General features: G+C 34.1%; 1 protein-coding gene across 2 annotated transcripts; it reads left to right on the forward strand.

Moving 5' to 3' along the window:
• On the forward strand, positions 1 to 27,798 carry LOC140441157 (juvenile hormone esterase-like). 2 transcript variants are annotated; one of them, XM_072531627.1, is made up of 11 exons: positions 1 to 140; positions 284 to 356; positions 3,004 to 3,141; positions 3,282 to 3,422; positions 3,531 to 3,864; positions 4,421 to 4,623; positions 9,458 to 9,602; positions 15,377 to 15,552; positions 16,366 to 16,498; positions 22,214 to 22,367; positions 27,544 to 27,798. In XM_072531627.1, the coding sequence occupies exons 2-11, from the start codon at positions 306 to 308 to the stop codon at positions 27,725 to 27,727; spliced, it is 1,659 nt and encodes a 552-aa protein (XP_072387728.1). In that variant the 5' UTR covers positions 1 to 140; positions 284 to 305; the 3' UTR covers positions 27,728 to 27,798. The 2 variants fall into 2 exon arrangements, with proteins under 2 accessions (XP_072387728.1, XP_072387729.1); XM_072531628.1 differs by having other exon boundaries at positions 91 to 109.
• The last annotated feature ends 172 nt before the right edge of the window (positions 27,799 to 27,970 follow it).

Consider the following 27,970-nt stretch of genomic DNA (forward strand, 5'->3'; position numbering starts at 1 on the left):
CGCGGAGAAGTAAGTGTTGGGCTTAGAAGTCAATACAAATTCGTAACTTGTAACTAAGCAAAAGTTAGTTACAATGTTTATCATATCAGGAGCCGATATTTTATTATAAGTAATCTATACTTTATTCTACTATGCTCTAGGTAAAAGTACTTCAATAATAACGTACGTACTTCAAATGTACATTACCAAATGAGATTAACATGATAAAAGTATATAAAAACAATTAAATTTCTGATAAATCTAGAATATTAACGATACATAATTGGTAACTTCACAATTTTAGGAATTATAGGACAGAAACCAAAATGCTGTTTGTATGTTTATTATTTAGTGTAGTACTCAATATTTCTTTTGTGGTAAGTAGCTTTTTTAGTTCTTCTTTAGTTTTTTATCTATTAGGACTATGACATATTCATTTATCGTAGCATCGTAGCATACGCTTTCTTGTTACATCAATGGCGGATGGTTGATCTTCAACGTTTGGGGATATTTTTGGTTATGAATGTTTGTTGGAATCATGTCCTATTCCTACCTATACAAATTTTTCTAAATTACGAGTGGAATTCCTTTTACGATAGACTGGCAAGATAGGAAAGGAGTATGAACCGAGCATGACATGTTTGTTAATTCCTTTCCAATCCCAAACCGACCAGATTTTTGTAGCATAATCGGACATAAGTATGATCGGAAAGCTGCATACAAATAACAACAGTTCTGTTGGAGGTCCATTCTTCGTTCATCTGTAGCCTATTCTGATATAGTGTTCGAATACTAAATTGTTGTTAAAGTTCTACTTATTGCATCCTATTTGCGATTTTTTGTGTTCTTCATGTTGAGAATTTGTCTTTGTTGTACAGCCAGCAATTGACGAATTTGTAATAGACTCTTTTTATTTGCGAAAAACAACTCAAATTCCTACAATATATAAAATTAACAATATAAAAAACTAACACATAATGACGGTATTAGATTTTGTTTTGATACAGAACAGCGACAGCCGCTTATACGTATTTCCACCTCTTTAGGTCTCCTCAGAGCGGTATAGCCACTACTCTGAACCAAAACAAAAATCTTTCTCGTCCTAGGCAATAGTTATCAAAATAACTATATACGGACGTAATTACGCCATCTAAAAATAAAAAGAGAAATCAAACGATTTCTACCTGGAGAAACCGAATTCAAAGGGAAAGATTTTTGTTTTGGTTCAGAGTAGTGGCTATACCGCTCTGAGGAGACATAAAGAGGTCGAAATACGTATAAGCGGCTGTCGCTGCCCTGTATCAAAACAAAAATCTAATACCGTCATTATGTTTTATTACTTTACTTCGGTTGGAGTACTAGAAACTGAATTCACTACGAATTTTGACCATGATGAACGGCATGTGGAATGCAATTTTAGATTCCCTTGCCGAGTAATTTATCAAGCTGTTTGCTTCTTTTTTTATATAAAAAACTAACTAATTTTATTACTTACTGTTCTCTTGCTGTCTGCCTAATATTTAAATTTTTCCCTAATCCGTGACAGTTTGTTTTCTGTAGTTTTAATATTATATCTAACATAGTCTTTAGAACAGTAGCAACGGGAAATTTTGGGTAACATGATAAAACTAAAAAAAATTAACCAAATACAGGGTGTTTAAATAAATATTCCATACAAATAATAAATATTCTTAACACTCCCTACGGTACAGTTCTATGCGAATAAGAAACTGTATCACTTAATTTTCACCATCTTTCTCTCTATTTATTGATATTACTGCTAATTTTATAACAGGACGTTCATATATTCCAGTTTTTGTTTGAACTATTGCTCGTCGCACTTGCCCATCAGGTGATTTTTTAACTTCAATGACCTTACACATAGAATTACAATATCGCCTTGTTTAATTGGCACAACTTTTTTATGCCATTTTGCCCTAAGTAATAGTTCAGGTATGTATTCAGAAATAAAGTGTCGTCAAGTTTTATTTACAAATTGCTCTCTGTATAATTAAATTTAAATATGTTAACATCTTTGTTTAAAAATCCAATTGGTTTATTTCCGTTTTAAATTAGAGTTAAAGTTAAAAAAATATTTGGGGTTAGAGATTCAGATTCTTCAGATTCTATTGAAAGATAAGTAAGTGGTTTTGAGTTTACTATGTTTTCTGCAGCTATGAGACAACGATAAAGTAATTGGTCAGTAGGGTTTCTGGTTGGTAATAATTAATCATATAACGAAATTTTAACCGCTTTCGCTAGGCGCTCCCTGGCCCCGCAATATGTGAGGAAGGGGGTGCGTTGAAGTGAAATTTTAGCTCTGGGCTAATCAGTAAATTGACTATTAATTTACTGTCAACCTTTTGCAGCTCTTCTCTCAATACTCGTTCAGCCGCAATGAAATTCGTAACTCGACCACAATAAATATGCCTTGGTCGTACTCTTCTGTTACTAATATTAATATTAATAAAAATAATATTAAATTGACTGAATCTTTCAAAATCTATTAAAAGTGGACTATTAAATTTTACTTCATGAGTGGTTAAGATTTCATCAGGTTTTTCCTTTTTAAGGGTGGTGTCTGGAGGAAAACTGTATTATAATTGATACAGAAAATCAGGACCTTTAAACCAACACCTCGTGTTTTTCAAAATGGGACGTTTTGTTTCTTTAGTAGCTTCGTCGGCTAAGTTATTCTTAGTAGGTACATATCTCCAATGTGAAACCATTGAGTTTTGTTGAATTTCGGCCACCCTGTAAGCTACATATTTTGGTAATTTTCTTGGGTCTTCATTTCTTAACCAGCTTAGAACTGTTAAACCCATTACTGCATATTACTGCCATACTGCCACTACACCATAGTAGGTGTCTCTCTGAATATTATCTTTTGGTCGTCTTCTTTTGTATATGAATTTCCTTAGTACTAATCGGTGGTTACTTGCACATTCTTCTTGTCTGTGTACTCTTACATAACACACTACATACTCTTAAATCGTTTTTGAAATTTTGTTTTTTTAATTGCAGCTATCAGCAGATTTAACTGTAGCAACCACCTATGGAAATATTGAAGGTTACCTAAGAACAAGTCCAAATCATGTTACATTTAGAGCATTTCAAGGAATTCCCTACGCGAAACCACCACTGGGCAATCTACGATTTCAGGTAAATAAACAATTAACTACTTAGGCTATTAAATAGATAATAAAAACTTAAAAATATTTTCACAAATGCTTTACAGTCTTTCTGTTCAGTTTGGTTAGTTTTCATTTACCTAGATTTCTTACATTATATTCTTATTAAAGGCCCCCGTTCCTCCGGATAGTTGGTCTAGCGTAATAGAAACTAAGAAAGATGGATCTCGATGTTATTCAGTAGCTAAAGATACACCTGACGAAGATGAAAATTGCTTATTTATTAATGTTTATACGCCGATTTTAAATAAGGTAAGAATGTTTTTTAATAATTAAATAAAATGAACACTTTGATAGCTTGTATTGTTTTGCTCCAAATCAATATTAATATTTTTAAAAGTGTACAAAACAAAATTTCAGAGCAATGCAACCCTATTACCAGTCATGTTCTACTTATTCGGAGGCGGTTTTCGAGACGGTGCCTCCCAATATGGCGTCTATGGTCCAGATTATCTTATAGAACAAGAAGTCGTTATGGTATCCCTAAACTATAGAGTGGGCCCATTTGGATTTCTGTCTACTGCAGATACTGTCATACCTGGAAATGCTGGTTTAAAAGATCAAGTTTTAGGATTAAAATGGGTTCAACAAAATATTAAGTCTTTTGGTGGAGACCCTGACAAGGTTACAATTTTTGGACAAAGTGCTGGTGGTGCCTCCGTTGGATTACATGTCATGAGTAAAAGTTCATCAGGTACGTTTTTATTTTTAGTAGTACATAAATACGAAATAAACAAAATAAAAAAAGTTACACTTTTTTTCTTTGCAAAGCATTCTGAAACAGAAATTGGACAAATTGCAAGATTTGGTTACAAAAATTGATATAAGAAATTGTTAAAAGGTCAAATAAGGAATTTATTCTTATCTTTTCCTCGTTAGAGGTCACTAATTGCATGCTTTGGTATATTGTTTTACTAGAATTGTTAACTAGCCGGTTCGTTTCGATTCAGTTCAGACACAAGTCTCTCTGATGATAGATGGACCTTGAAACACATGTCATAAAGTGGTGCGATACTCGAATTGAATTGAAACGCAACCGTATATATACCGACATGCATGCTTCTTGAGACCATATTATACTACTGTTTGTCTGTGCCCATTAATAGTGGTACAAATGTTGAAATACTAAGTAGTGAACAACGCGTTGACATTGAAAAAACTGTCAGGCGTTTATTAATAAATTTCTAAAATTCATAACAAATTTCATTGAGTGTTGCTTGAATTTATTAATTAACCTTTTATTATCGAAGGTCTGTTTAGAGGAGGAATTGCTGAAAGCGGCTCTGGAATAAGTAACTGGGCATATATTGCAGATCCTAAACCGTACGGTTACGAATTAGCTTCCTTAATAAATAGCACAATCAATATCGATTCAAGTTCAGCTCTGCTTAGTTTCCTTCAAAGTGTACCAGCAAAGCAAATAGATATTGCTTCCACAAAAACTACAAAAATAGTAAGTAAATAAATAAAATCATTATTTCTTTATTTTTAATCGTTTGTATCATCATCATCATCATCATCATCATCATCATCAATCAGCCCTGAGTTGTCCATTGTCGAACATAGGCCTCCTATAGACTTTTCCACCTGCTTCTGTTCTGCGCCTCTGCTATCCAATTGGTCACGATTCTTTTGAGGTCGTCGGTCCATCGCGTTGGGGGTCTTCCTCGACTTCGCTTGTCAGCCCGTGGTCTCCACTCAAGCAATTTTTTTGTCCAACTGTCGTCTTTCATTCTTGCAACATGTCCTGCCCATCTCCATTTTTGCCTTGTAATATGTTCGATAATGTCTTCCACTCCGGTTCGTCTACGAACTTCCTCGTTTCTTATTCTATTTCTTAAGCTTATTCCAAGCATTGATCTCTCCATCTTTCGTTGTGTCCTTCTCAATTTTTCGGCTTTTGTGAGAGTTAAGGTTTCTGCTCCGTATGTGCCAACATGCGTTTGTATCGTTTGTATCAATCATGCCAAATTATTGGCGCGATAAATCTCCGATATATGTGTTAAGTAAGCTCCTTATTACTAAGTAAAGTAAGTTGATGAACCTTCGGTTGATGTATTAAGTAAGCGCCTTATTACTAAGTAAAGTAAGCTTCATTGCCTTTACACAGTCATTTACTACATCTAAACGTCTGCAACGTTTTAAAATAATTATTGGAATGTTGTTTTTCACGATTTAATGTAAAATATGTTTCTTTGCCTTTAACACTAAGCTTCCCTAATTGAAGGACTTAAAACGTGTCATTTAGTCATGCCTCAAAGTACGTAATAAAATAATAAATGCTACTATACTACCACTCTAATAATGCAGAAAATCAAAAATAAAATAAAAAAGGACAGTCTAAAACACTAATCAGAATCGTCATTTTTTTGGCAATCAGCATCTGCTCGTTTGATTGTATCATAAAATGTTTGGCAAAAGGGGGGAACATTTTTTCACCCATCATCTCGTAATTGGTACCATTAAAATCAAAATGGCGAAAAACAAAACCACGCGAAACACCAAGAGACCAACATACAATCTAGATAAACTAAAAACGGTCCCAGGAAGACATATGTTTAGAGAGGAACTTCAACTCAAAACAAGAGAACGTGAAATAAATAGCTGGGAAGATTTCGCAGATGTTTTGACAAAAATAGCTGAAGACAAACTGGGTAAAAAAGAGAAAGATAGAAAGGAATGGATATCAGATGAAAAATGGAATCTTATCGAGGAAAGAAAACAACGAAAAAAAGATATCCTCCAAGCAAGAACTGTAGAAAGAAGAGCACACCGACAACAGAAATATTAAAAAATAAACAAATCAGTTAAAAGAAAAGCAAGAAGAGACAAAAGAAGGTGATCCGAAGAACTGGCAAAACAAGCAGAAACAGCTGCACAACACAACAGAACTAGATAGCTTTACCAAATTACTAGACGACTAACACAAAAAAGGTCCAACTGTTCGAACATTGTAAGATTCAAGACAGGCGAATTACTTACTACAACAGATAACCAAGTAAAGAGATGGAAAGAGCATTTTCAGGAGGTGCTAGGTATTCCCAGAGATACCGCAGACGAAATGGTCGAAAACCCACAGAATATAGACTTGCATATTTCTTGCGAGGCCCCTTCCAAAACGGAGATAATAGCAGCTATCAAATCTCTGAGAAACAACAAGTCACCGGGAATCGATAACATTGCTGCTGAAATACTTAAAGCTGATCCGCATCTAACTGCTGAACTTTTGCTCCCCATAATCCAAGAGGTGTGGGAAACAAACCACATTCCAGCGGGCTGGAAAAAAGGTAACATTATCAAGCTTCCAAAAAAAGGCAACCTCACACTGTGCAAAAATTGGAGAGGAATAACCTTGCTTACTGTCATAAATAAAATTTTCACGACCATCATACTGAAAAGAATAACAAACAAGGTTGAGTTTCGAGCTAATCAAGCAGGCTTTAGACCAGAATCCTCCTGCATAGACCACATTAATAATGTGAGGGTAATAATGGAACAATCGGTTGAATGGAACACACCCCTATACATGGTTTTTGTTGACTTCGAGCGTGCTTTGACATCATATCTCAAGCTGCTTTATGGAAAGTTTTAGAGCTAAGAAACATCCCGCATAAAATAATTTTCATTATAAAGTAACTGTACACGAAGGTGAAATGTAGTGTGACACACAATGGAATCAACAGCGACGAATTCGACGTACTTACTGGAGTTAGACAGGGATGCGTGCTTTCTCCGTTTCTTTTTAACATAGCTATAGACTATGTTCTCTCCAAACTAGACTCCGACACAAGAGGGATACAATGGACGTTAACCACACGCCTAAGCGATCTAGAATACGCGGACGATATCTGCCTATTAGTTCAAAGGTTCCAACATCTGGCTTACCAATTGGAAACACTTTCCACTGAAGCCAATAAAATAGGTTTGAAAATCAATATTAGTAAAACCAAGTCCATGAGAATAAATGCAAGGAACAACACGCTATTTACTATCGACAATATGCAGATTGAAAATGTGGAAAACTTTACTTATCTTGGAAGTGTCATAACAGAAAACGGAAGTACAGAAGACGATATTCGTATGAGGATACGAAAAACCCAACAAGCTTTTAGCATGCTCAACCCTGTTTGGAGATCTGGCGAGTATACTACAAGCACAAAGATCCGAATATTCCGATCAAATGTCATGTCTGTTCTACTCTACGGATGTGAAACCTGGAAAGTGACAAACACCCTCACAGTCAAACTGCAGGTCTTTGTTAACAAATGTCTACGAAGAATTGTTCGTATATTCTGGCCACACCATCAGAAACGAAGATCTGCTACACTTGACAGAACAAAAGAGGGTACAAAATGAAATTAAGTCCAGAAAGTGGGGTTGGATCGGTCACACACTCCGAAAAAATAGTTCCAGTATCGCAAAGACTGCCCTAGAGTGGAATCCCCAAGAGAAAAGAAAAAGAGGTCGCCCAGTACAAACTTGGAGAAGATCCATCATGGACGAGATAAGAGGCCAAGGAAAGTCTTGGAATGAGGTGAAGGCCATAGCGCAAAATAGAACCCGATGGCGCGTTTTCCTGAAGCTCTATGCTCCACTTAGGAGTTCAAGAACCTTATATAATATAATATGCTATCATATTTTGCTGATTTCAGTGGTATCTTTTCCTTATAAGCCAAAGGAGCACCATTTAGGTCGATAATCGTTCCTAAACTTTTATTTAAAACATATAAATTTTAAGAGAAACGATTATGTGCTTCAGTTACCGAAATATTTTCAGGGGATATAGAATCATGTATAAATAATCTATATTTCGATAAAGTAAAAGGGAGCTTTTTAACCACAGCGGATTAAAAAAAAGGCTCGAGATGTGTTTTGAAATCAAACACCATGTTCCTGTGTTACACGTTCCACAGTGAACTTTTTACCACAGCTTTCAACTGATGAATACAAATACGAATTCTTCGAGTACATACAAAATCTCTTTCTTGCGCTTCTTTTTTTCAATTTGTGAATCACATGACCGATGATTGCTTTCATTACCATCGATCCTAAGGACTATGCTATTAACATTTTTGGTGCACTAACCGTCCACGTTATTCTAAGTTTCTTACACAATACGTGTACGGGTTTTGCTTCAAACTGTGCGAAGGTATTTTTGAAGGCATGCCATAATCTCAATGTCGACAAAAATGGTCTTTGACCAGTTTTTGCACCAAACCCTTCAATTACACTTTTCTAGGAGTTTTTATCTTAGGTCATTCCAATATTATTACGCAATAATGCAGTCTTTCTTAACAATATTTTTTCCTAAGATGCAATTGTGTTACTAGTTCTTCCTATATTAGAATCCTGTCGTGTTCTGGTCTTAATGCCCCTGACATTAGCAGTTGCTCTTATTGTATGATGATCATAGAAAAATTAATATTCCAGTGAATGAGCTTTATAAAATGCTATAGCGAACAAGCAAGACAAACTTTTATTAAATTTAAACCGCTACTATGTATTCGCAACCTTTCTTTCAATCTCGTCTACAAGATGGTTAAATGCTCTGTTTGGTCCATATTGTTACATCGTGTGGAGATATGGACGTTAAAAAAATCCTCTATTAACAAGTTGGAGGCCTTAGAAAAATGGACCTTGCGAATAATGTTCCGCACACCATGGACAAATAGGTTCAGAAACGAGGAAGTCTTAAAAAGGGCAACTATTGAGAGAGAATTACTAAACTTGACCAAGGTACGAAAAATTGGATATCTGGCCATATCCTGAGAGGAAAAGATACACAATTTCTTAACTAACTATCCAAGGAAAGATTGAGGTCCAGAGAGGAGTAGGTTGCAAACAAATGTCGTGGCTACGGAATATAAAGAACTGGACAGGCATAAATAACACTGGCGAGCTTTTGCGTGCCGCAAAAGACAGACGTCTGGCCTTAAGATATTTTGCCAATGCACTATAGATGCATGGCACTCTAAGAAAAAGATGAGCTTCTAAGGCGTAATTCGAGATGACTTCAGTGTTCAAATTGTGTATTAGCTTATTTTTTTTGGTAACACTGGGTTTGTTTATTTCATTAAATTCTTGTACCATTTCGCTTATATCGGTATTATTATTCTTAATCATATTTTTGCCTTTCTAAGAGGCTTGCCTAGTAACAGAAAACCCAGCGTGACCTGGTAATAACTTAACTTTCGACTAAATATTTATAAAGTAACATTATTCATTTTACTATGCTATTTTAAGAATTATATTTTAACACGATTACTAATAAAAATGATACTTCGTAGGACCATCCACTTCCAGTGATTGAGGTCGAACATGAGGGAGCATTTTTAACAAAAAATATGTATCAAGCTTTGAAAAGTGGTGATTTTAATCGAGTACCTCTTTTTATTGGAGTTAATTCGGAAGAATACATATCTTTAGCAACAGGTAAGTCACATAACATATACAGTGCGTCCATAAAGTAGCGCATACATTCATTATTAGCTAAATAAACAACAATATTAGAAATTCCCGAAAGAAGTCTATTTTTGATTTTAATTTACTACTTTTTCAAATTATAATTTAATATACAGGGGGAACCACCTTAGCATGATGACGTCATCAGCATTTTTTTAAGGAACCCCTTTTTTCAATTTATATTATTTCATTTGTTGAGCTGATTCCAAAAATGTATAAAACGTTGCTTCAAATTTTTAAAGGGTGGCAAAAATGCAAAAATTCCAAATTACCTTCAAAATAATAAATTAAGGATACACGTAATAAACACATTAGTAGTTATACAACTACTTTACTATTATGCAATTACTGTGATACATTAAAAATATACAAACGAAAATTCACAGTACATGTTCAAATTGTTCTCCATTGATCGTGAGACAATGACTGAACATGTCATTACTTCCGTCTTTAACGTTCTGTAGGATAACGGGTATTATGTTCTTTATTTCTTGTCTAATTAGGTTGACAGATGTTATCAGGTCTGTTTGTGTACACTTTAGATTTGAAATAACCCCATAAACGGATTTCTAATGGTTCCGAATCAAGTGATCTAGGGGGCCATTCCACAGGTCCCCTTCTTCTTATCCACCGTTGGAGAAAAGTTCTGTTTAAAAATTCGCGCAAAATTACTGCGAAATATGTCGATGCACCATCTTGTTGAAACCAGATTCTGCGGTCTAAATTAGTGGGTATTTGAATATCAGGAAAAAGCTGGATTAGATCAGGAATTAATGTATTTTGTAGGAAATCCAAATATAATGCTCCTGTTAAATTGTCATCAAAAAAATATAGACTAATAATTGTATTTCTCACAATACGAGCCCATACGTTCGTTTTTTGTGGCCTTTGCATATGGGACACTTGCATACAGTGTGGATTTTCATCAGACCAATAACGGGTGTTTTGTCGGTTAACATGACCGTTCAAATGAAATGTTGCCTCGTCACAAAATAAAACGTTATCAATTAAATTGTTAGATTGGTTCATCATATAGGTACTCGCAAAATTCAGTTCTTCAGTCCAAGTCGTCTTTAGCCAATTCATGATAAGACGTACTTTATAAGGATGGTATTTTACCTTTTTAAAAACATTTGATATTGAAGACTTTCCGACACCAAAATCCCTAGATAATTCTCGCACTCTACAGTGTGGATTTACTACTGCCGCCAAAATTCTTCTTATGGCGCTGTGTCCTTTCGAAGGTTGGCGATCCAAATGGCAATTGTAGTTTTGGAAACTGCTGCGCGAAAGATTTCTGCGAATGAACGGTCCAACCATCTCCTCAGGTCTTTCAGCCGCGAGTTCTGGCGTCTTCCCACTGATCTTTTGCCCTGTACTTTTTCTTCCAGTATAGCGCCAAAATGATGTCATGTTGAATATTTTCATTAATTTTTGGCCTATCATGCTTAGCTGCATCCCTCACAAGGCCTAAATCTTTGTATTTTCGCTTTATTCTGCTTACCGTAGATTGTGAAATAGATTCACGACCTGGGCACCTTTTATGAAAAAAATGGCATACTTCTTGTTGAATCCACATCTTATCGCCAATACCAATCATTATTAATATTTCAATTCTATCACTTTCAGTTAAATGCATTTTGTAAAAAAAGTTGCAAATGATAAATTGCTTGAATTGTTTTCACGTAAACGTACTTTTTGTAAAGCGTAAACAATACAAATTTGTACTTTATTATTTCTGACAGTTTTTAACGCCAAAAAAGAAAAAATTAAAAAATACTGTAAAACATTAAAAATATTTTTATGGTTCAGGGGCTTGAATTACTAATAAAAGTGAAAAAGACAGTCAAGATTTGATTTCACGTACAAAGCGTCTATGTATCTGTTTATACGTATTTCGCCTTAATAAGGCTCATCAGAACAACTATTCATAGGCGTTCTCAACGTGAAAAATAAATCTTTCCTGTCTTTAAGAAGCAACATTAAAATGGCTTCGAAACGGACGCAATAGCGACATCTGATAATAAATCCGTAAAATAGTTTAGAAACACAATTCAGATTTCTGCCTTAATCCAAGCCTTCTAAAAATTGCAAGGCAAAGCAGACGTTGATAAAGATGTTAATAGAGACATGGGGAATCTAAAATTTGCATTCCACGACATGTCTCCTCAACTAAGCAGAAATCATTAGCGAATTGCTTTCTTGTACTCATACAGAGTAGATCCGAATAAAATGAAAAAGACAGTCAAGATTTGATTTCACGTACAAAGCGTCTATGTATCTGTTTATACGTATTTTGCCTTAATAAGGCTCATCAGAACAGATATTCTATCAGAAGCTCGAGAATAAGAATAATCATACGAAGGTGGTTCACATCACACTGTGTTCGTAGTTCTCTGCTTCAACTCTCCTTTCGTTGGTAAAATTACCTGAGTAGGTTCATGGTCGATGGGAAAGGTTATTTTTCAACTTGCGTTGCTGTTATGATTCTTTGACAACTTATGTCAAGCTTATGTCTAGAACGTTCTTTTGAATACAAGCTATCGACGCCCGTACAGAATATTAAATGGTATAGTTTGTTTCACGAAAAATGGTTGAGTGCTTAATGGTTACCTGAGTTGATCCTATTGTGTATACAAGAGTCTCTCAATAAACTACCAAAGTACACAGGGTCGCACTTCAGAAAGTTTGTTATTTAATATATTTCATTGGTAGCTGTGTAATACACGATTATAAAAATTTATTAAATTATTTCATATGGTATTTTCAGGTTGTTCAAGTGAATATACTTAATAATTGAACAATTTTTAACACGAAGAAAGTAGTTTTTTTGTTCTACGTGAATAATTGGAGTATATGGATCTAAATTCAGGAAGGTACTTTCCTTCACACTTTTTACAGGCTTAGGACTGTCAGCCAAAAACTGGCACGTTTAAAAGTTTTTGCTCTTCCTAATCGGATATCGTTAAAAATGTACAGTAATAATAGTTCTATTTACGGTATATACATACAAACGAATACATAATGTACAAAAAATAGATGAATTGAAAAAAAATATAGAAAAATATATACAAGTTAATATTTACAAAAAAAATACCCAAAATAATCCAAATATATTTATGAATTCCTAAATACCTAATTTTGTTTCGCTGTCGCTATCCTCTTCAAGATTAATAACAATTGGTTTAATTATGTGATTCAAAGTAACATATGAATTTTCTACGTTCATTACATGGCGTACTGAATTTTTCCAACTTTTTGAAGAGATATCATCAACACATTTCCTTATTAATTCGACTATACTACCACTTAAAGTCGGAGAAACATTTTGTGACCTAACATTTGACTTTAGTTGGTGCCACATATGGTCTATGGGATTAAATAAACAATAGTAGGGCGGAAGCCGTAACACTGTATGTCCCATGTCCTCGGCCAATGCGTCACAAACATATACTTTTTTAATAGAAAATGATTTTAACACTTCTAACAGTTCATTTTTTAAATAAATTTCTTCAAAATATATATCGTTTTCAAACAGGTAGTTTTGAATTTCAATTTTCGTGTTATTTGCACTTGGAGACTTATGTAATTGACGACTGTGGTAACTTTCATTGTCCATTACTATCCACTATTTTGAGGAAGGTTAGGTATAACAATTCTTAAGCCATTGCTCAAAAAGCTCTGCCGTTGTATCCTCATGGTAGCCCACGCAGGACTCTTTAATGTTCTTTGCCATAAGGTATTTGGGACCCAACCATTTTCTGATCCTGCATGTAAAATTGTTATTCTTTTCCCTTTGTTTGATGGAGCTTTTGTTTGACACCTGTTGGAAGAATGGGACCATCCTTTGGATGGTGTTTCATGAGTGTCAAACCATGTCTCATCCAGATAAATTATTGGTCGATCTTCTGTACGGTACTTTCTTATGGAAGTTATATATTCAGTACGCCACTCTTGTAAACGATGGGACTCCATAAGCACTTGCCTTTTGTCAATTGTACGATATCTGAAGCCCATTTTAGACAAAATCCTCCAAAGACTAATGCGGCTACAGTTTATTTGTGTATCATCATTAGTAAGCCGTTGTTTTAAAGCATCTAGTGTAGGTATCCGTTGCTCTTCGTACATTGTGTAAATTTTTCGTCTTATTAAGTCCTTATCACTTTCGTCAATACATTTGGTAGAACCGGCATCCTTACGCTTCCTTCTTGACTTAATGGGATTTGATGTAATTCTTTTCACTGTGGTTAGAGGTATTTTCGTTAAATCAGATATTTCACTGGCAGCAGTATTAGCAGTAAGTCCTCTTGTAAGTAAAGAACTATATATTGTTTTTACGATTTCTCTAGCGTCAGCAGATAAATGCTTTTTCTTTGCTGGAATACTGGAAGAAGCACCATCAATGTTTTTCCACGGACGCCACATAATGCTGTTTTATAGGTATAAATAGTTATAACACTGGTAACACTTGTAACACTTTCAACTAAATGAAACAAAATGTATATTTAAAAATTTCTTATCGGTTTTATATACTTTTACAAATTATACAGAATAGAGGGAACCTGTATAATTATTTCAGGAAATACTTAACGATCAACAAATTTATTGTGGTCATTAAAAGATCAACCATTGATAGTGAAACTCACTGTTAAAATGTTTACAACTTTATGAAATAAAATGTATTCTAATCGTTTTTATAATTTTATACGATTTTTTAATCGTTTTTATATTACCAGGAATTTATTATGCAAACAAGATAACGACACTCCACAGTAGCTTCAATTTTACCTGAATACTTACCTGCTCAACTAATGTTGACTAAGCTGGGGTACTTGCGGTCGGGTTTTATTGCAATCATTAAGCACTCAACCATTTTTTGTGAAATAAACTATACAAAAAAATTTACAAATCTAAACCTTAAAACAATATACAGTGTGATATGATAATATGATACAAAATAGAATTAAAATATTAAATGTTGTTACGCAACAATATTCTCGGATTAGAACTTGTTAAAATTTACAAAATAATAGTTTCTTAACACAAAAATTACTCCTTATATAATCAAAAAATGTTACAGCTAAAAAACTTAATTTTTGGACTTTGTTTATAAACAAATAAGGCGGATCTGACAGTATCTCGATAACGTATTTTATTCAGATATTTACGTATGTTGCATTGACTATGTGCCCCTGTGGTGTTGGGAACTCACCCGGCTAGCCCGACGGATTATCCATATTTCACTTAAAGAAAATAAAAATTGTACTTTTTCTTTCTTTATTAATAAACTTAACAGTACATCGTAACTCGGGTTAATTCAGCGGCGTAAATAACAGGCGGCGTCTTAACTCCACTCATGTTTTAAAATACTAATAATAAGTCGTGATACCAAAAGTTGCTTTTAGATACGAACTCTATGACACATAATTTCTGCTGAACCTACAAGGTCGCACAAGAGGTTTTCTGAATGTTTATTCACGTTTTGATTATTTGACATTTAACTGAATCAAGCCATGTTTTGGTTATTACTGTACATTATTTATATTTTAATAATTAAATGTAATGCCCTATATATTCAAAAACACCCGTGTGGTATACTCCACACCCCTATGACATAAAACGATCAGATATTTGTAATATTTTTATCACTTAGTGCATTTTCTACACTGGGGTATAACAATTAAGAAGATTTCCCTTCGTGGAATTTTATTCTAACTGTTGTATCTCTTTTTATAAATTTACAGATATGGAGTCGTTGAGAAAACGAGCGGCGTCCTATGATAAAAGTTTGAAGAATTTAGTACCACATACCATGAACATAGTAAACAAGCAGAAGTTAAATGAACTTGGACACACAATTAAAGAAATCTATATAAGTGCCAATGAAACCTTCGAAGATAATTTAGGATTAGCCATTGCTGTACGTATTTATTCTTTTTCTTTATTGTTCATGTGACATGTTTCTTTGGGAAATAACATATGTTATTTCCCAAATACTAGTCATAGGTACTAGGCATAGTCAAAGATAGAATACAATAGGCTCTGTTGCATTCTATTATATGTTCTCAACGCGAATTAACAAAACATAGGTACATTAATTTAAAACAGAAACTGAAAAGAACTTTTTTACACTTCCATACCTCTTTTCTGTACTTTTGTTGTCTCATCAGTACGACCATAGAAATCCCACTTTCAGTGGTAGAAAAACTCACACATCAACACCTATGCCAGTACCAAAACAAGGTCTAGAGAGAGAGAGAGAGAGAGAGAGAGAGAGAGAGAGAGAGAGAGAGAGAGAGAGAGAGAGAGAGAGAGAGAGAGAGAGAGAGAGAGAGGGAGAGAGAGAGAGACAGAGAGAGAGAGAGAGAAGACTATATGCTATGCCTAAACGGGGTACCCTTAAATCCGAATATACATTCTCAAAAAAACAGATGAGAGCAAAAGCTGACAATTCATTCAGAAAAGCATTCTGAGTTAGATGGAGACAGCTCTACAAACGTCAGCGTGTTAAGTTTGGAAATGTATCTTGCAGTCACAGAGGAAACTTCAGATAGAAAAAATTACAAACCAGTGCCTATAAAGCCGGACAACAATATCTCATTACAAAATACCTGTCGTAAAAGCCTACGCCCTTTGATAACTTATTATGGATTTTTATAATTAGTTATTTATTATTTTTAATATAGTATTTAAACTAATAGCAAAAATATCTAATGTAATTTATAATTTTTAGTACAATTCAGAAAGCCACTTTTTGAATCCATGTGTAAGACACGCTGAAATCCAATCACAATATACAGATGTGTATTTTTATAAATTTTCATATGCAGGACCAATGGGAAGAAACACTAATATAACTTTACCAGGTATGAATAAAATAATTAATGAAGAGTTCATCGAATGCTAATTGCTTATTAATTTTTATTTTTGTACATTGTTCTCCTACAAAAATGATCGTCGTTAAGTTTTGATTGGCAAAGGCGATGTAAACATTTTGTTTTTGTAAGTATTTTTATATACGCGTAGTTTCCGTTCCATTTTATGCTCCCATGATTTTTTATAATTTAGTAAGTACAGCTCGTCAAGAATTGCAATGTCTCTGAGTTTTGACAAGAATATAAATTTGGAGGGGAGGATCCGGAGGATCCGTCAGTAGCCTGAATATACTCAGTTCCATTTTGTTAGCAGAAGCAAACAGATCAGACGCATATCAATTACACTGGTGTAGGACTTATTAATCCGGTTCCGTTACAATGGAATTTAAATCAAAAGTTCATCGTAAAGTTTTGAGTGGTCAATCTCGTGAAATTATAGCAAATGTGATATATTTTATGAAACGAGAAGCGGAGGCTAAACATCCGATAATAGAACTAACGAAAATTCAAGAACGTGTTTCGCGCGCAACGGGTGTTAGTGTTGGTTCTGTAAAGCAAATTTCAAAGGAAACGAGATCAGTTGAAGATGGTGAAAGTGATTCGTTTCATACACCTAATATTAAAAGACAAAAAAGTGCGACCAAAACTAAGTTGGATAATATGGATAAGGAAATTCTTCGGAGATTTGTAATAAATTTTCACGTCCACGAAAAAAAAGTTCCTACGTTGAGAGGCATACACAGGAAATTTGTCAATGAAATTAATTACACAGGATCGTATGAAAGTTTACGAAGAGTATTACATAAAATTGGTTTCCGTTGGCGAAAAACTCAGACAAAGAAAAATTGCTTATGGAAAAACCTGACATCCAACAAAAAAGGATAGCTTTTTTGCGAAGTATTAAGAGGTACAGAAACGAAAATCGTCCTATAGTATACATGGACGAAATATACATCCACTCTTGTCACACATTCACGATCGTTTGCGTAAGCCTATCTCTAAAGGACAGAGGTTAATAATAGTTCATGCAGGAGGAGAAATGGGGTTCATAAAAAATTCCTACTTAAAATTTAAATCAAATTTAAAAACTGGTGATTACCGTAGTCAGATGAACTTTAGTTTTCAGATGAAATTATGTTTATATATATATATATATATATATATATATATTATTTTGACTTGCTACAAACGTGTATTTTATATGTGTGTAACGTAATGAAATAAAATAAATTTAAATCTATTCTTCTGTACAAACAAACAAAATTTGAAATGATTTTATTAATAAAAATTTCTAAATATCAATCTTTTATAATATATTTCATCTTTAAAAACAATAAAAATCGATAATTTTCATTATCGCATAATATTACGTGGAATTATTACTCCTAATAATTTAAATTTCAATAACTATTGAGTTCAATTGACCCTCCCCCAATCGTAGTTCCATAATAAAATAATTTTAAAATCCGAACGCATTTGCTATCTTCTTTACTCCGAATGCGTTCTCTGTTTATTTTTCGCATCGCTAGAGTTTAAACTGAAAGACAGAGCTAACTTTGACGAACTGTATATAGAGAGTGTTTCATTAATAATTGGAAATATTTTAAATGCAGATTCTTGGGCTCAAAATATTAGGGTTTAACCCAAATCACTTAAATAAAATGTGGCTCCTTACCAAGTTACAAGGTCGTACGCCTCTGGTAGTAACCGAAACGTTTATTGCGCATAATTTAGTAGGGTGTACAGTACCTTCACTTCTTTCCAAATATGACAATGATATGTCAAATTGTTTTAAAGTACTGGGTACAAATAGTTTTTAAATTTTTAAATAAATCACCCTGTAACTCAGTAAGAAGCCACATTTTATTTAAATTATATCGGTTACATATTAATATTTTGAGCTCAGGAATCTACAGTTTATTTCCAATTATTTCCAGAATATTTCCAATTATTAATGAAACACCCTGTATATGTTTCAAATATTCACAAAAATGCTACAGGAAGAATGCTGTAACTATATGGGATTAAGTGTAAAAGACTTTATCCTTTTCGTTTTCATCCTGAAAAATCATGTCTCGAAAGAAAAAGAACAACTAAAAACGGAGTACACACACACACACATTAACACACGAGGTGATCAACCCTACCCCTAGGAACATGTGTATACCAATATAAGACAGGGATCCACATGTTCGAAGATCAAACCGGTCACACCTCGCTAGTCGAGTTGGTACCTATCTGACCCCCGGGCTTTTCCTCCACCCCTCCTCAGCGTGTTAATAACGTGAGGAGGCTTATGATCTTAGAATTTACTAAGGTACTTTGGGTAATGAAGTACCTTCCGTTTTTAATAGTTGTGGTTATGCCACCTAACTGTAGGGGTAGCCTAAATGTCGGCTTTTCTCCCTATTTACTTTACTGTTTCTTTTTATTTATCTTAACGTCGGGACTGGAGTCCCTAAAAATTTCGTGTGTTCTGGTCAGAGAGTCCCCAGTCGTGACTAGCGGCTCTCTGACCAGAAGTGTTTTGTGTGTGCTCGTTCGCTCAGCCGACGATTTGACAAAAATGAATTTTGTTCTCCTCGTCGGCTGGGCGCTCGATGGGATTGTCCGGCCATCAAGCTCATGTTTGCCGCACATGGTCTCAATGCTCGGAATTCGCGATTTTTTTTTATGCCTGAAGGGCCTTTGCCTGTTGGCTATGACTATATTTTATGTTGCTTATCATTTTTGAATTCGTAACTGTATGAAATCGACATACAGTTTTTTCCAAAAAAATTTTTTTTATTTTTAATCATTTTTTCATCGGTTTATTAATTATCTCCGTTCTATATGGCGGTTAGCCACAGAATCAGATGATAAAATTCCCGATTTTTAACGATGGTGTTAATAAGGTGCGTTTTTTAAAATTTTTTATTTTTTGTTGGCGTGTCTTTGTTAGCCAGTGAGCATTTTTTATTTTTATTATCTACCTATGCTAACCTAACTATGGAGTGTGCATTCCCGAGTGTATAGCGCTCTCACACACTCCGTGTATATACCTATAACTAACTTAGTTCTATTCTATCACTATGTGTAGGTGTGGTTGAGGTGTGCATTCCCGGGTGTATAGTGCCTGCACACACCTCGGTGTATATTGTACTTAAAAACTAAAGAAAATATTTTTTTTTGTTGCTCACTGTCTACCTTTTTCTTTCAGTTTACTCTGTGGCTATCTCTTTTCTTCCTGTTTATTAATTTCTATATCCTATGAGCTGTTGCATTGGCCGTTTATGTACCAGTCTGTGGTTTATATCGTAGTTTGTCAACTCTCTTAATTTTGTATTAGGATGGTTTCTGGCTTCGTTAAAGATCTTGTGGGCTCTTTCATCCATAATTCTTAATATTCTTTTTTCTCCTGAGTCCCTGTAGAGGTATCTTAGCGGTACGTAGCTTGGTAGGTTCAAAGCTTCTCTTATTATCCAATTTTGTGTTGTTTGGATTTTCTTTCTGTTGGATTTGCATGTGTGTCCCCAGGCGGCAGATGCATAAGTTAAGGAGGGTAGTATTATGCTGTTAGCTACTCTCATTTTTGTTTTAAATCGAAGTTTGCTCTTTCTGCCTATTAGCGGTGAGAGTTGACTTCTAAGTGCCTTTGCTTTGTAGACAGTTTGTTTGACGTGGTTTGTAAAATTGAGTTTGCTGTCTAGTGTGACTCCGAGGTATTTAGCCTCGTTCGTCCATTCTACAGGGGTATTTCCTACCGTGATCTCCCTGTCCGGTCTCTTTTTTCTGTGTTTGTACATAACGGCTTGTGTCTTGTCCGGGTTTAGTGCAATTTTCCACTTTATACACCATCTTTGGAATCTATTCAGAGCACTTTGCAGGTGGTTTGCAGCCAGGTTTGGGTCTCTGCTACTGGCTGCTATGGCTGTATCGTCCGCGTACAGACTAACCAGTGTTCTGGGGTCTGTCGGAGTGTCAGCAGTGTAGATAGTGTACAGGTAAGGCGACAGCACCGCCCCCTGGGGCACACCCGCCTCCAGAGTCCCGAGCTCAGATAGTGTTGGTCCTATCTTAACTCTGAACCTTCTGTTGGCCAGGTATGACGCAAGTAGACATGTCATCGCCTCACTGTAACCTAGGTTACTCATTTTATAAAGTAGACCCAGATGCCATACCCTATCGAACGCTTTACTCACGTCGAGGAACGCAGTTGCTGTGTACAACTTTTCGTTGAAGCCTTTAGTTATGTGTTCTGTTAGTCTCAGAAGTTCGCAAGAATGTTCAGATCTGAATCCAAACTGAGATTCTGGTATAGATCCCAAAGCTAGAGATTCATCATTGAGTCTTTTTAAAATGACTCTCTCTGCGATTTTACTTACTGATGAGAGTAAGCTTATCGGTCTGTAGTTTTGTGGAAAAGTGCCGTCTTTTCCCGGTTTAGCAATCATCATTACGTGGGCTTCCTTCCATCTATCCGGGAAGTATCGCAGTTTTAGTATGCCATTCACGATATTCGTGATGTATACTACTGCTTTCTTTGGTAGATTCTTGAGGGCCTTGTTGGTAATGTTATCCGGTCCTGGTGCTTTTTTCGCATTTGTCATTTTAATCAAATTTTTGATTTCTTCAGGGGACGTGTGGACTAGTCCTATTCTTCCCTTTCTCTTTTTTAGTCTCCTAGCGTAGTTTTCGACTTGGATGGTGAAGTCGATGTCTTCCTGCGGATGTTCGTTATTTTGACATGCCTTTTCTAATTCGTCCTTTAGTACTTCGGCTTTGTCATCTTCTGTGTAGACGATTCCATTTTCTCCGTGTAGCGGTGGAATCGGTTTTTTGTCTTTTCGTAGGACTTTTGACAGTTTCCAGAAACCGGATTTATTTGGATTTAGCTCTTGAATATAGTTATCCCAGCTTTCGTTTCTGTGATTTTGCAGTTGTCTCTTGACTTCTCTGTCCAGCTCGTTTGCAATCCTCTTGTCTTCTTGATTTCTTGTTCGGTAGGCTCTACGTCTTTTTCTATTTTTTTCTTTGATCAGGTCCTTTAGTTCAGTACTAATGTCCCTGAATCTTCCGCTTATCGTATTAACTACAATTTCTTTTGAGCTGGCATCGACGGCATTTTTAATTGTGTTTTCTAATTTAACCACACTATCTTCTAGTTCGACGATGTTATTTATAGTGGGTATCGCATTTCTTTTTTTTCACCGCCAAAACATGCAACGGAACACATCCAGTGATGGTCCAAAAGGCTGCCGTCCACAATTTATTATTTATGTATACCTAAAAAGGACAAAATATCTTTAATTGGGAAAAAGTATAGGGTAGTTCCTTGCTTTAAGCGGAGCGTCTCTTCAAGAAAAGGATTTTTTTTTCAAGAAGAGGATTATATTTGGTGTTTAAATGATTTCACACCGATTTGCATCGAAGAAACAATTTTTTTCAACTAATTACTACTCTTTTAAACTACTCTTAATAGATTAGTAACCTTTATAATTGCTAGATATAGAAAAGGAATTCTCCACTGGGGGATGCTCCGACACGCTATGTAAACAAACAAATTACTCATTATTCTTTATTTTTGGATAGATTGTAATTTTAATTTGAATTCATAAAAAAAATTTGAATGATATATGAGTAATCGTTTAATTTATTTAATTTTGTATTCTTTAATTGTAATCTAACTAAAACCGTTGCTAAAACTCAAACAATACGCTATTCTAGGTGCAGAAAAAGATACACATGGAGAAGAACTATTTTATATATTCAAAAGAGCATTGAATGGTTATGATAATAGCGATTTAAGCAAGTTCCCAAATGACGATGTTTTAACTCATAAAAGAATGATAAAGTTATGGACAAACTTCGCTAAATATTTGTAAGTATAGTGATTTATATCAAGAACTTTTTATAGTATATTTACATTTTATTGTGTTGCTTGTTAATTATTCTTCTTGTTATAGTCATCCGTTTAAGCATTTTCATTTTGACAATATGCATTCGTTGTTCTTTATTCTTAATAGACCGAACAGACAAACCCTATATCGGACAGACTAATCGAAGAATCCAACTAAGACGGAAAGATCTTCGAAAGGAAAGAACTTTTTAAAATTTATTAAAGGAACCATGTTATATTTAACAGCATGTTATATTTAACCTAATCTGCTACTTTACTGTCCTAGGTATTCCCATTGGTTCACCTTAGAATTTAATAATTATTGTTACACACTTCACCCTTGTGGCTAGGTTCTCTGTCCAAATTTAAACTGACATTTATACATTTATCACTATCACACAAAGGTTTGGTGCGTTTGAGCCCGTGGACTAGATCTTGATTATTTAATAGTTCTAACACTTACAGCCTCATAAACTGAATACCACATGACTATACTGGTTTGAGCACTTGTTTTTAAACTAATACCTTGTTTTTAATTGTAAGTTGTGAGCTTCTACCTAATAACCAATACAACTTCTTGTATTTCAGTAGCAGTTCTTCATTTTTTCATTCTAATAAGTTCTTGCCACTTTACTTTGCTACCCAAATGTAGCCTTAGGTATTTCACTGGTTTTTTTTTGTACAGGACGATTTAATTGTTTAGTATAACTGAGTGATTATTTATTTTCTTTGTAGGTAAGTGAAATGGATATAAGCAGATTTCCCTTCATTAATTTTTATATGCCATTTATTATTCCAAGTGTTTATTTTGTTTAGTGCATTTTGGACGTGTCTAGTTATTTCTTCGAATGTTTCACCGACTGTTAGTATTGCAGTGTCTTCTGAAAATGTGGTCAGTTTAATATTTTCCGTAATAAGGTTGTCACAGGTATACAATAAAAATAGTATGAGTCCCAGAACACTGCCCTGAGGGATTCTGTCTTCCAAATTTAACTGTATTAGCTAAACATAGTGGATGGGTAGATATTTTAAGTTTTAGTAATAAGCGATAATTTATCGAATGCTTTTGTCTAGACTTATTATTTTATTTTATATAATAATTATTAGAAAAATTATTATTTCTTTCAAATAGAAAGTATATTTTTGTCATAAAAAAAGACTTTCTCCTCTTTTTTATAAAGTGGTAATGGTTCCAATATTATCACCCAATTGTTCATATCTTCGTTGAAAATGTCGGTCAACTTTGACCGGTTGTATCTTAGGAACCACTGCTCGTAATTCAACCTTTTTTCTTTTAAAAAAAGCATCTTGCGAAGTCTTTTCTAATGCAGTTTTCTGAATTTAATTTAAACTAAGAAATACTGATGTAACGTAATATTTTGCCTACCGCATAGGGTATTGCTATAAGGGGTTGAAAATTGGGACAGAAGTTACTGGGGGTGGAGATAGGGCAAGCAAAATAAACGAAACTTATGCGAACGGCACTCAGGGTTTATTTGGAGTAGCTGGGTCGTGGATAAGTAAATGGCGAGGGAATTAGATTGGGGAAACTACAAAAAATGAAACAAAGGGGTACTTAAATGAATCTCCTGGGACAAATGAACAAACAAAACAACAAGAAAATACCTCTAGCAATTTAAAATGAACGCCGCTTCGAGGTGCCAAATTATAATGATTACAACAACTAATTGTAACTATTGAAATAATTATTAGAAATGAAAAATATCTTTTTAAATGAAACTCAAAAAAAGGGTTATAAACTTTTTTTTAAAGAAATAAAAAAATGGTTTAGAGAAATAAATCGAACATTTATTGTTGTGTCAGTGTCAGTGTGTAACAAACAGTTACAAGAAATAAACAATTGAATATTATTAAACTATTAACAATAGCTGTTCCGGTACCATTTCAAGCTTTGACGTAGCACTGTAGGGTAAGATGACATCTGGTCAGAATAGTCTACGCCTTTCTTTGCAGAGTTGTAATGAATTATACATTTCGGTTTTACAATATCCTCTTTTTGCCTATTCTGCTTTCCTGTTGGAATCAACTGTTTAGTATGAGCCGGGACACTTGAAATGATTAAGATAGGTCTCTTATCCATCCACTTAATAATTCTTAGTCCATCTATCTTTTTCCAATGACCTCTGTTCGCTTTATCTTCTTGGACTTGTTAAAAATAGGTGGTATTCCTTTTCTGTTTCCTCTTAGAGTCCCACAGTACATCATATGTTCTGCTAACAATATTTTAACGAGAGGTACTTATTCCTGAATAAAAGTTATCAGCAAATAATATTTTGCCAGCTTTATCTGTGATACACTGAAGTAATTTTAGAACAACTGCTTCAGAGTGTGCTATATTAACTGGTTGTTGTTCATTTTTTCCTGTGTAAGTACTTACATTGAAAGTATAGCCTTCAGGAGAACAGAGTTTATATAGTTTCACTCCATATTTATGAATCTTGTTGGGAATGTACTAACGAAAATGGAGTCTCCCTCTGAAAGATCGGTACCATAGATTCATCTATAAAGTCTCAATCTCTATTTAGTTCTCCGTAACTAAATTTTATATTTTGCATAATCTATTAGTGGTATCAGATGTCTCATTATTTTCAAAATGAAGAAGTTTCAATTAAAGTAAAGAGCTGTCTCGAGTTAAAACTTTTGCGATACATTTATTATAAAATATATCATCTTTAGACCAATATAAATTTAAATGTGGTACCTGAGTGAGACCCATTGCGATTATTACCCCTAGGAATGCTCTTATTTCAGTTTTGTTTGTGGCTGTCCATAAATTTAACCTGGATTTTCTTGAGTGTCGCATACTTAATTGTTGCAGCATAAATGTTGGTTTCATTACCGATAATATCCAATATTTCTTCAGTTACGAAATGACTAAAAACGTTTCTTGGTTTCTGTACCGCATGTGGTTTAATATCAACTAAGTATTCTTTCTTACCTACTACAAAATCGTCACCATCTACATCTTCTTCTAAATCACACCATTCATCACTATCACTATTCTCAGCACTCTGTTCATTATTATCTGATGGAACTTGCTCATATGGTGTAGTAATAATTTCGTCATCACTATCAATAGAATAATTTAAATCGGAGGATAAAGAAGATTTAGGAAAATAACTTTTATTTAGCAATGAATCGTCACTGTCAAAGGGATCTTCGATACTGTCGGCATCAGTTGCTGTCTGCTCATTCTCCATATCGAGTTCATCAGCCTGTTCGTTATCCATTTCGTGTTCTATTTCTGTTCGTATAAACTGTTATTCGTTTTCATTATTAAAATTTTCATGACTTTCAATCAACCCTGTATTATCATTTAATTCATTTAAAATATTTGTTTCAGAACTCGCTCCAAAATTTTTATGATCACTGATTGTTTGCTTATTTGCAACCTCTATCACCTTTTGTTTCACTATATCAACCCTTTTCGACATTTTAACAAGTACTGCTCACACTTTAATGAACTACAATAAACTGAAACTGAATATATACAGCGACAAGCACCAACAAGTTAAAACGAATGGCAATGACACATGCCTGCCGGGGTCTGTGACGCATAGTAACAATAAATTTTTGTTTATGTGCGCCACGTGTCTCCGGGGACATGTCTCATATTACCGACAGCAGCGAGAATTAAAAATTTCCTATCGATAGCTAACGCGACGTAGCCGACGTACACATACCATTTTTATCGCTACTGCAAGATGCGACGGTTTGACCAATTTTACTACAGCACAGTTGAAAAATCACGCACATGCCCCTAGGGATACGTGACGCAGTAAAGGTGTTAAATAAATTAAATTAAAAAAAAAATTTAGATTACAAAAATTATTATGCAAAATCCAAATGCGACTGTTTTATTAAATTATAAAAATTTTCTGGGCGAGTTAAACCCTATTCATTCTACAAATTCCCAATCGTCAATAGAACCACGTGTAAGCCAAACAGGGTCGTACTGATGTACGACCTATGTATCATATGATTTTTAAAAATATTTACTTTTGAAACTGTTAGTGTAAGAATTTCTTGAAATTTAATCATTATATCACAATTAAACTAAACTCTAAAAAATAACACGACCAGTAAATAACTTAACAATAACTATAACATAAATATAACACAATATATTAACTTAAAAATCAACACGATACAATTAGAATTTAAAATGATGGCGAGTTGGGATCTGTAACATGAGAATCTGTCTCGCTTACGGTAATAAATTATATTTTATAGCCTCTTGACGAATGAGACGGCGAATATCAACACGTGCTCATGTTTACTGATGGGAATTTGGTAAAGGAATACACTTTAGGAAAGTCCCGAGTGCAGTCTAAGTGGTTAAAAATATTGAATAATAAAAGGCTTGTTTCCCTTCTTTTTGTATTTATTGCTATTTTGCAGCAAGGATAATAAATTAAAACATTTTTAACCAGTTATATCTTATAGAAAATTCAATTATGGCTATTTTATTGTATTACAATTTTGCTCAAAAATGAATCGTTTTAAGCAAGGAAAGTAGAAAAAAAAACGATGTTTTTACAAATTTTTATATATATTAATTTTTTATTAGTATTCCCGAGCTATTTGAGAGGGAGGAGAAGCCAATTATTATTACTGAAGTTATCACACAATTTTTTTGTAAAAATTATAATGCCTCCTATCATATCCACCTCAAAACACATCCGCCCTGGTCTAAACCGTTTTTGAAACCAAGCTGAGTGTCTCCCGTTCTCTCTTCACATTTGTTATAAATCCACTTATAATTAAAGCTTTCAGTATGTGGCTAATTAAGCTGATGAATCGAAGATTGGATTCTTTGGAATTGCTATGAAGATTGACTTCAGCTAAAATACTGTAAAAAGGAAACCAAGCAACGTGCTGCGCACAAGCACTTTTAAAAGACAAATGACAAAGCTAAAACGTACTTATCTCTTATTACATTTTTTATTTTTTTTTTGAAAAAAACATACCTAAATTTTAGAAGTTTATGAGCTTTAACACACCTTAAGGAAATCATTTATGTATATTAAAATGTGCTAAAACTTTGATATTCATTCATAAACTTGTTCTGGTTCAGTCTCTTCGCTTGTTATAAATAAAAGATACTTTTTTCAAATAACGATTATGTTTTTTATAGAAATCCAACTCCAGAAACTGATCCCGTATTGCAGAATATAGTATGGCCCAAAATGGAACCAGGTCAGTTAAATTACGTGAACATCGACACTGATCTTTTGATTGAAAACAACATCAAGCATGGTAGATACATCAAATGGAGGGATTTATTTGAAGAAAATGCTATAGACCCCGTTATGTTTTAACTTGTGTAAGATTTAAAGACTGTTTTGTACAGTTACTAGAAATTCTTAAATAAAAAAATCTTAACATAATTTTTTTTAGTTATCAATTCTAAAATTAAGTTGATTTTCCAAACAGTTACCTTTGGCATTTAATATTGGTGGTTTCTTCAAATGGCTAGAAAAGGAATAGGTTAGAATAAATTAAAAATCTTGTACAAAAGATAATATATTAATTTAATGAGATATTACTAATTTTAAAAAGAT

The sequence above is a fragment of the Diabrotica undecimpunctata genome, chromosome 5 (genome assembly GCF_040954645.1).
Source record: "Diabrotica undecimpunctata isolate CICGRU chromosome 5, icDiaUnde3, whole genome shotgun sequence".
In the NCBI taxonomy this organism is placed as follows: Eukaryota; Metazoa; Arthropoda; class Insecta; order Coleoptera; family Chrysomelidae; genus Diabrotica; species Diabrotica undecimpunctata.

Bases quoted from the DNA above. Each gene is read 5' to 3' on its own strand.
- LOC140441157 (XM_072531627.1), top strand. From the start codon at position 306: ATGCTGTTTGTATGTTTATTATTTAGTGTAGTACTCAATATTTCTTTT. The intron at 3,423-3,530 runs GTAAGAATGTTT...ACAAAATTTCAG, and splicing joins ATACGCCGATTTTAAATAAG to AGCAATGCAACCCTATTACC. The intron at 9,603-15,376 runs GTAAGTCACATA...ATAAATTTACAG, and splicing joins ATACATATCTTTAGCAACAG to ATATGGAGTCGTTGAGAAAA.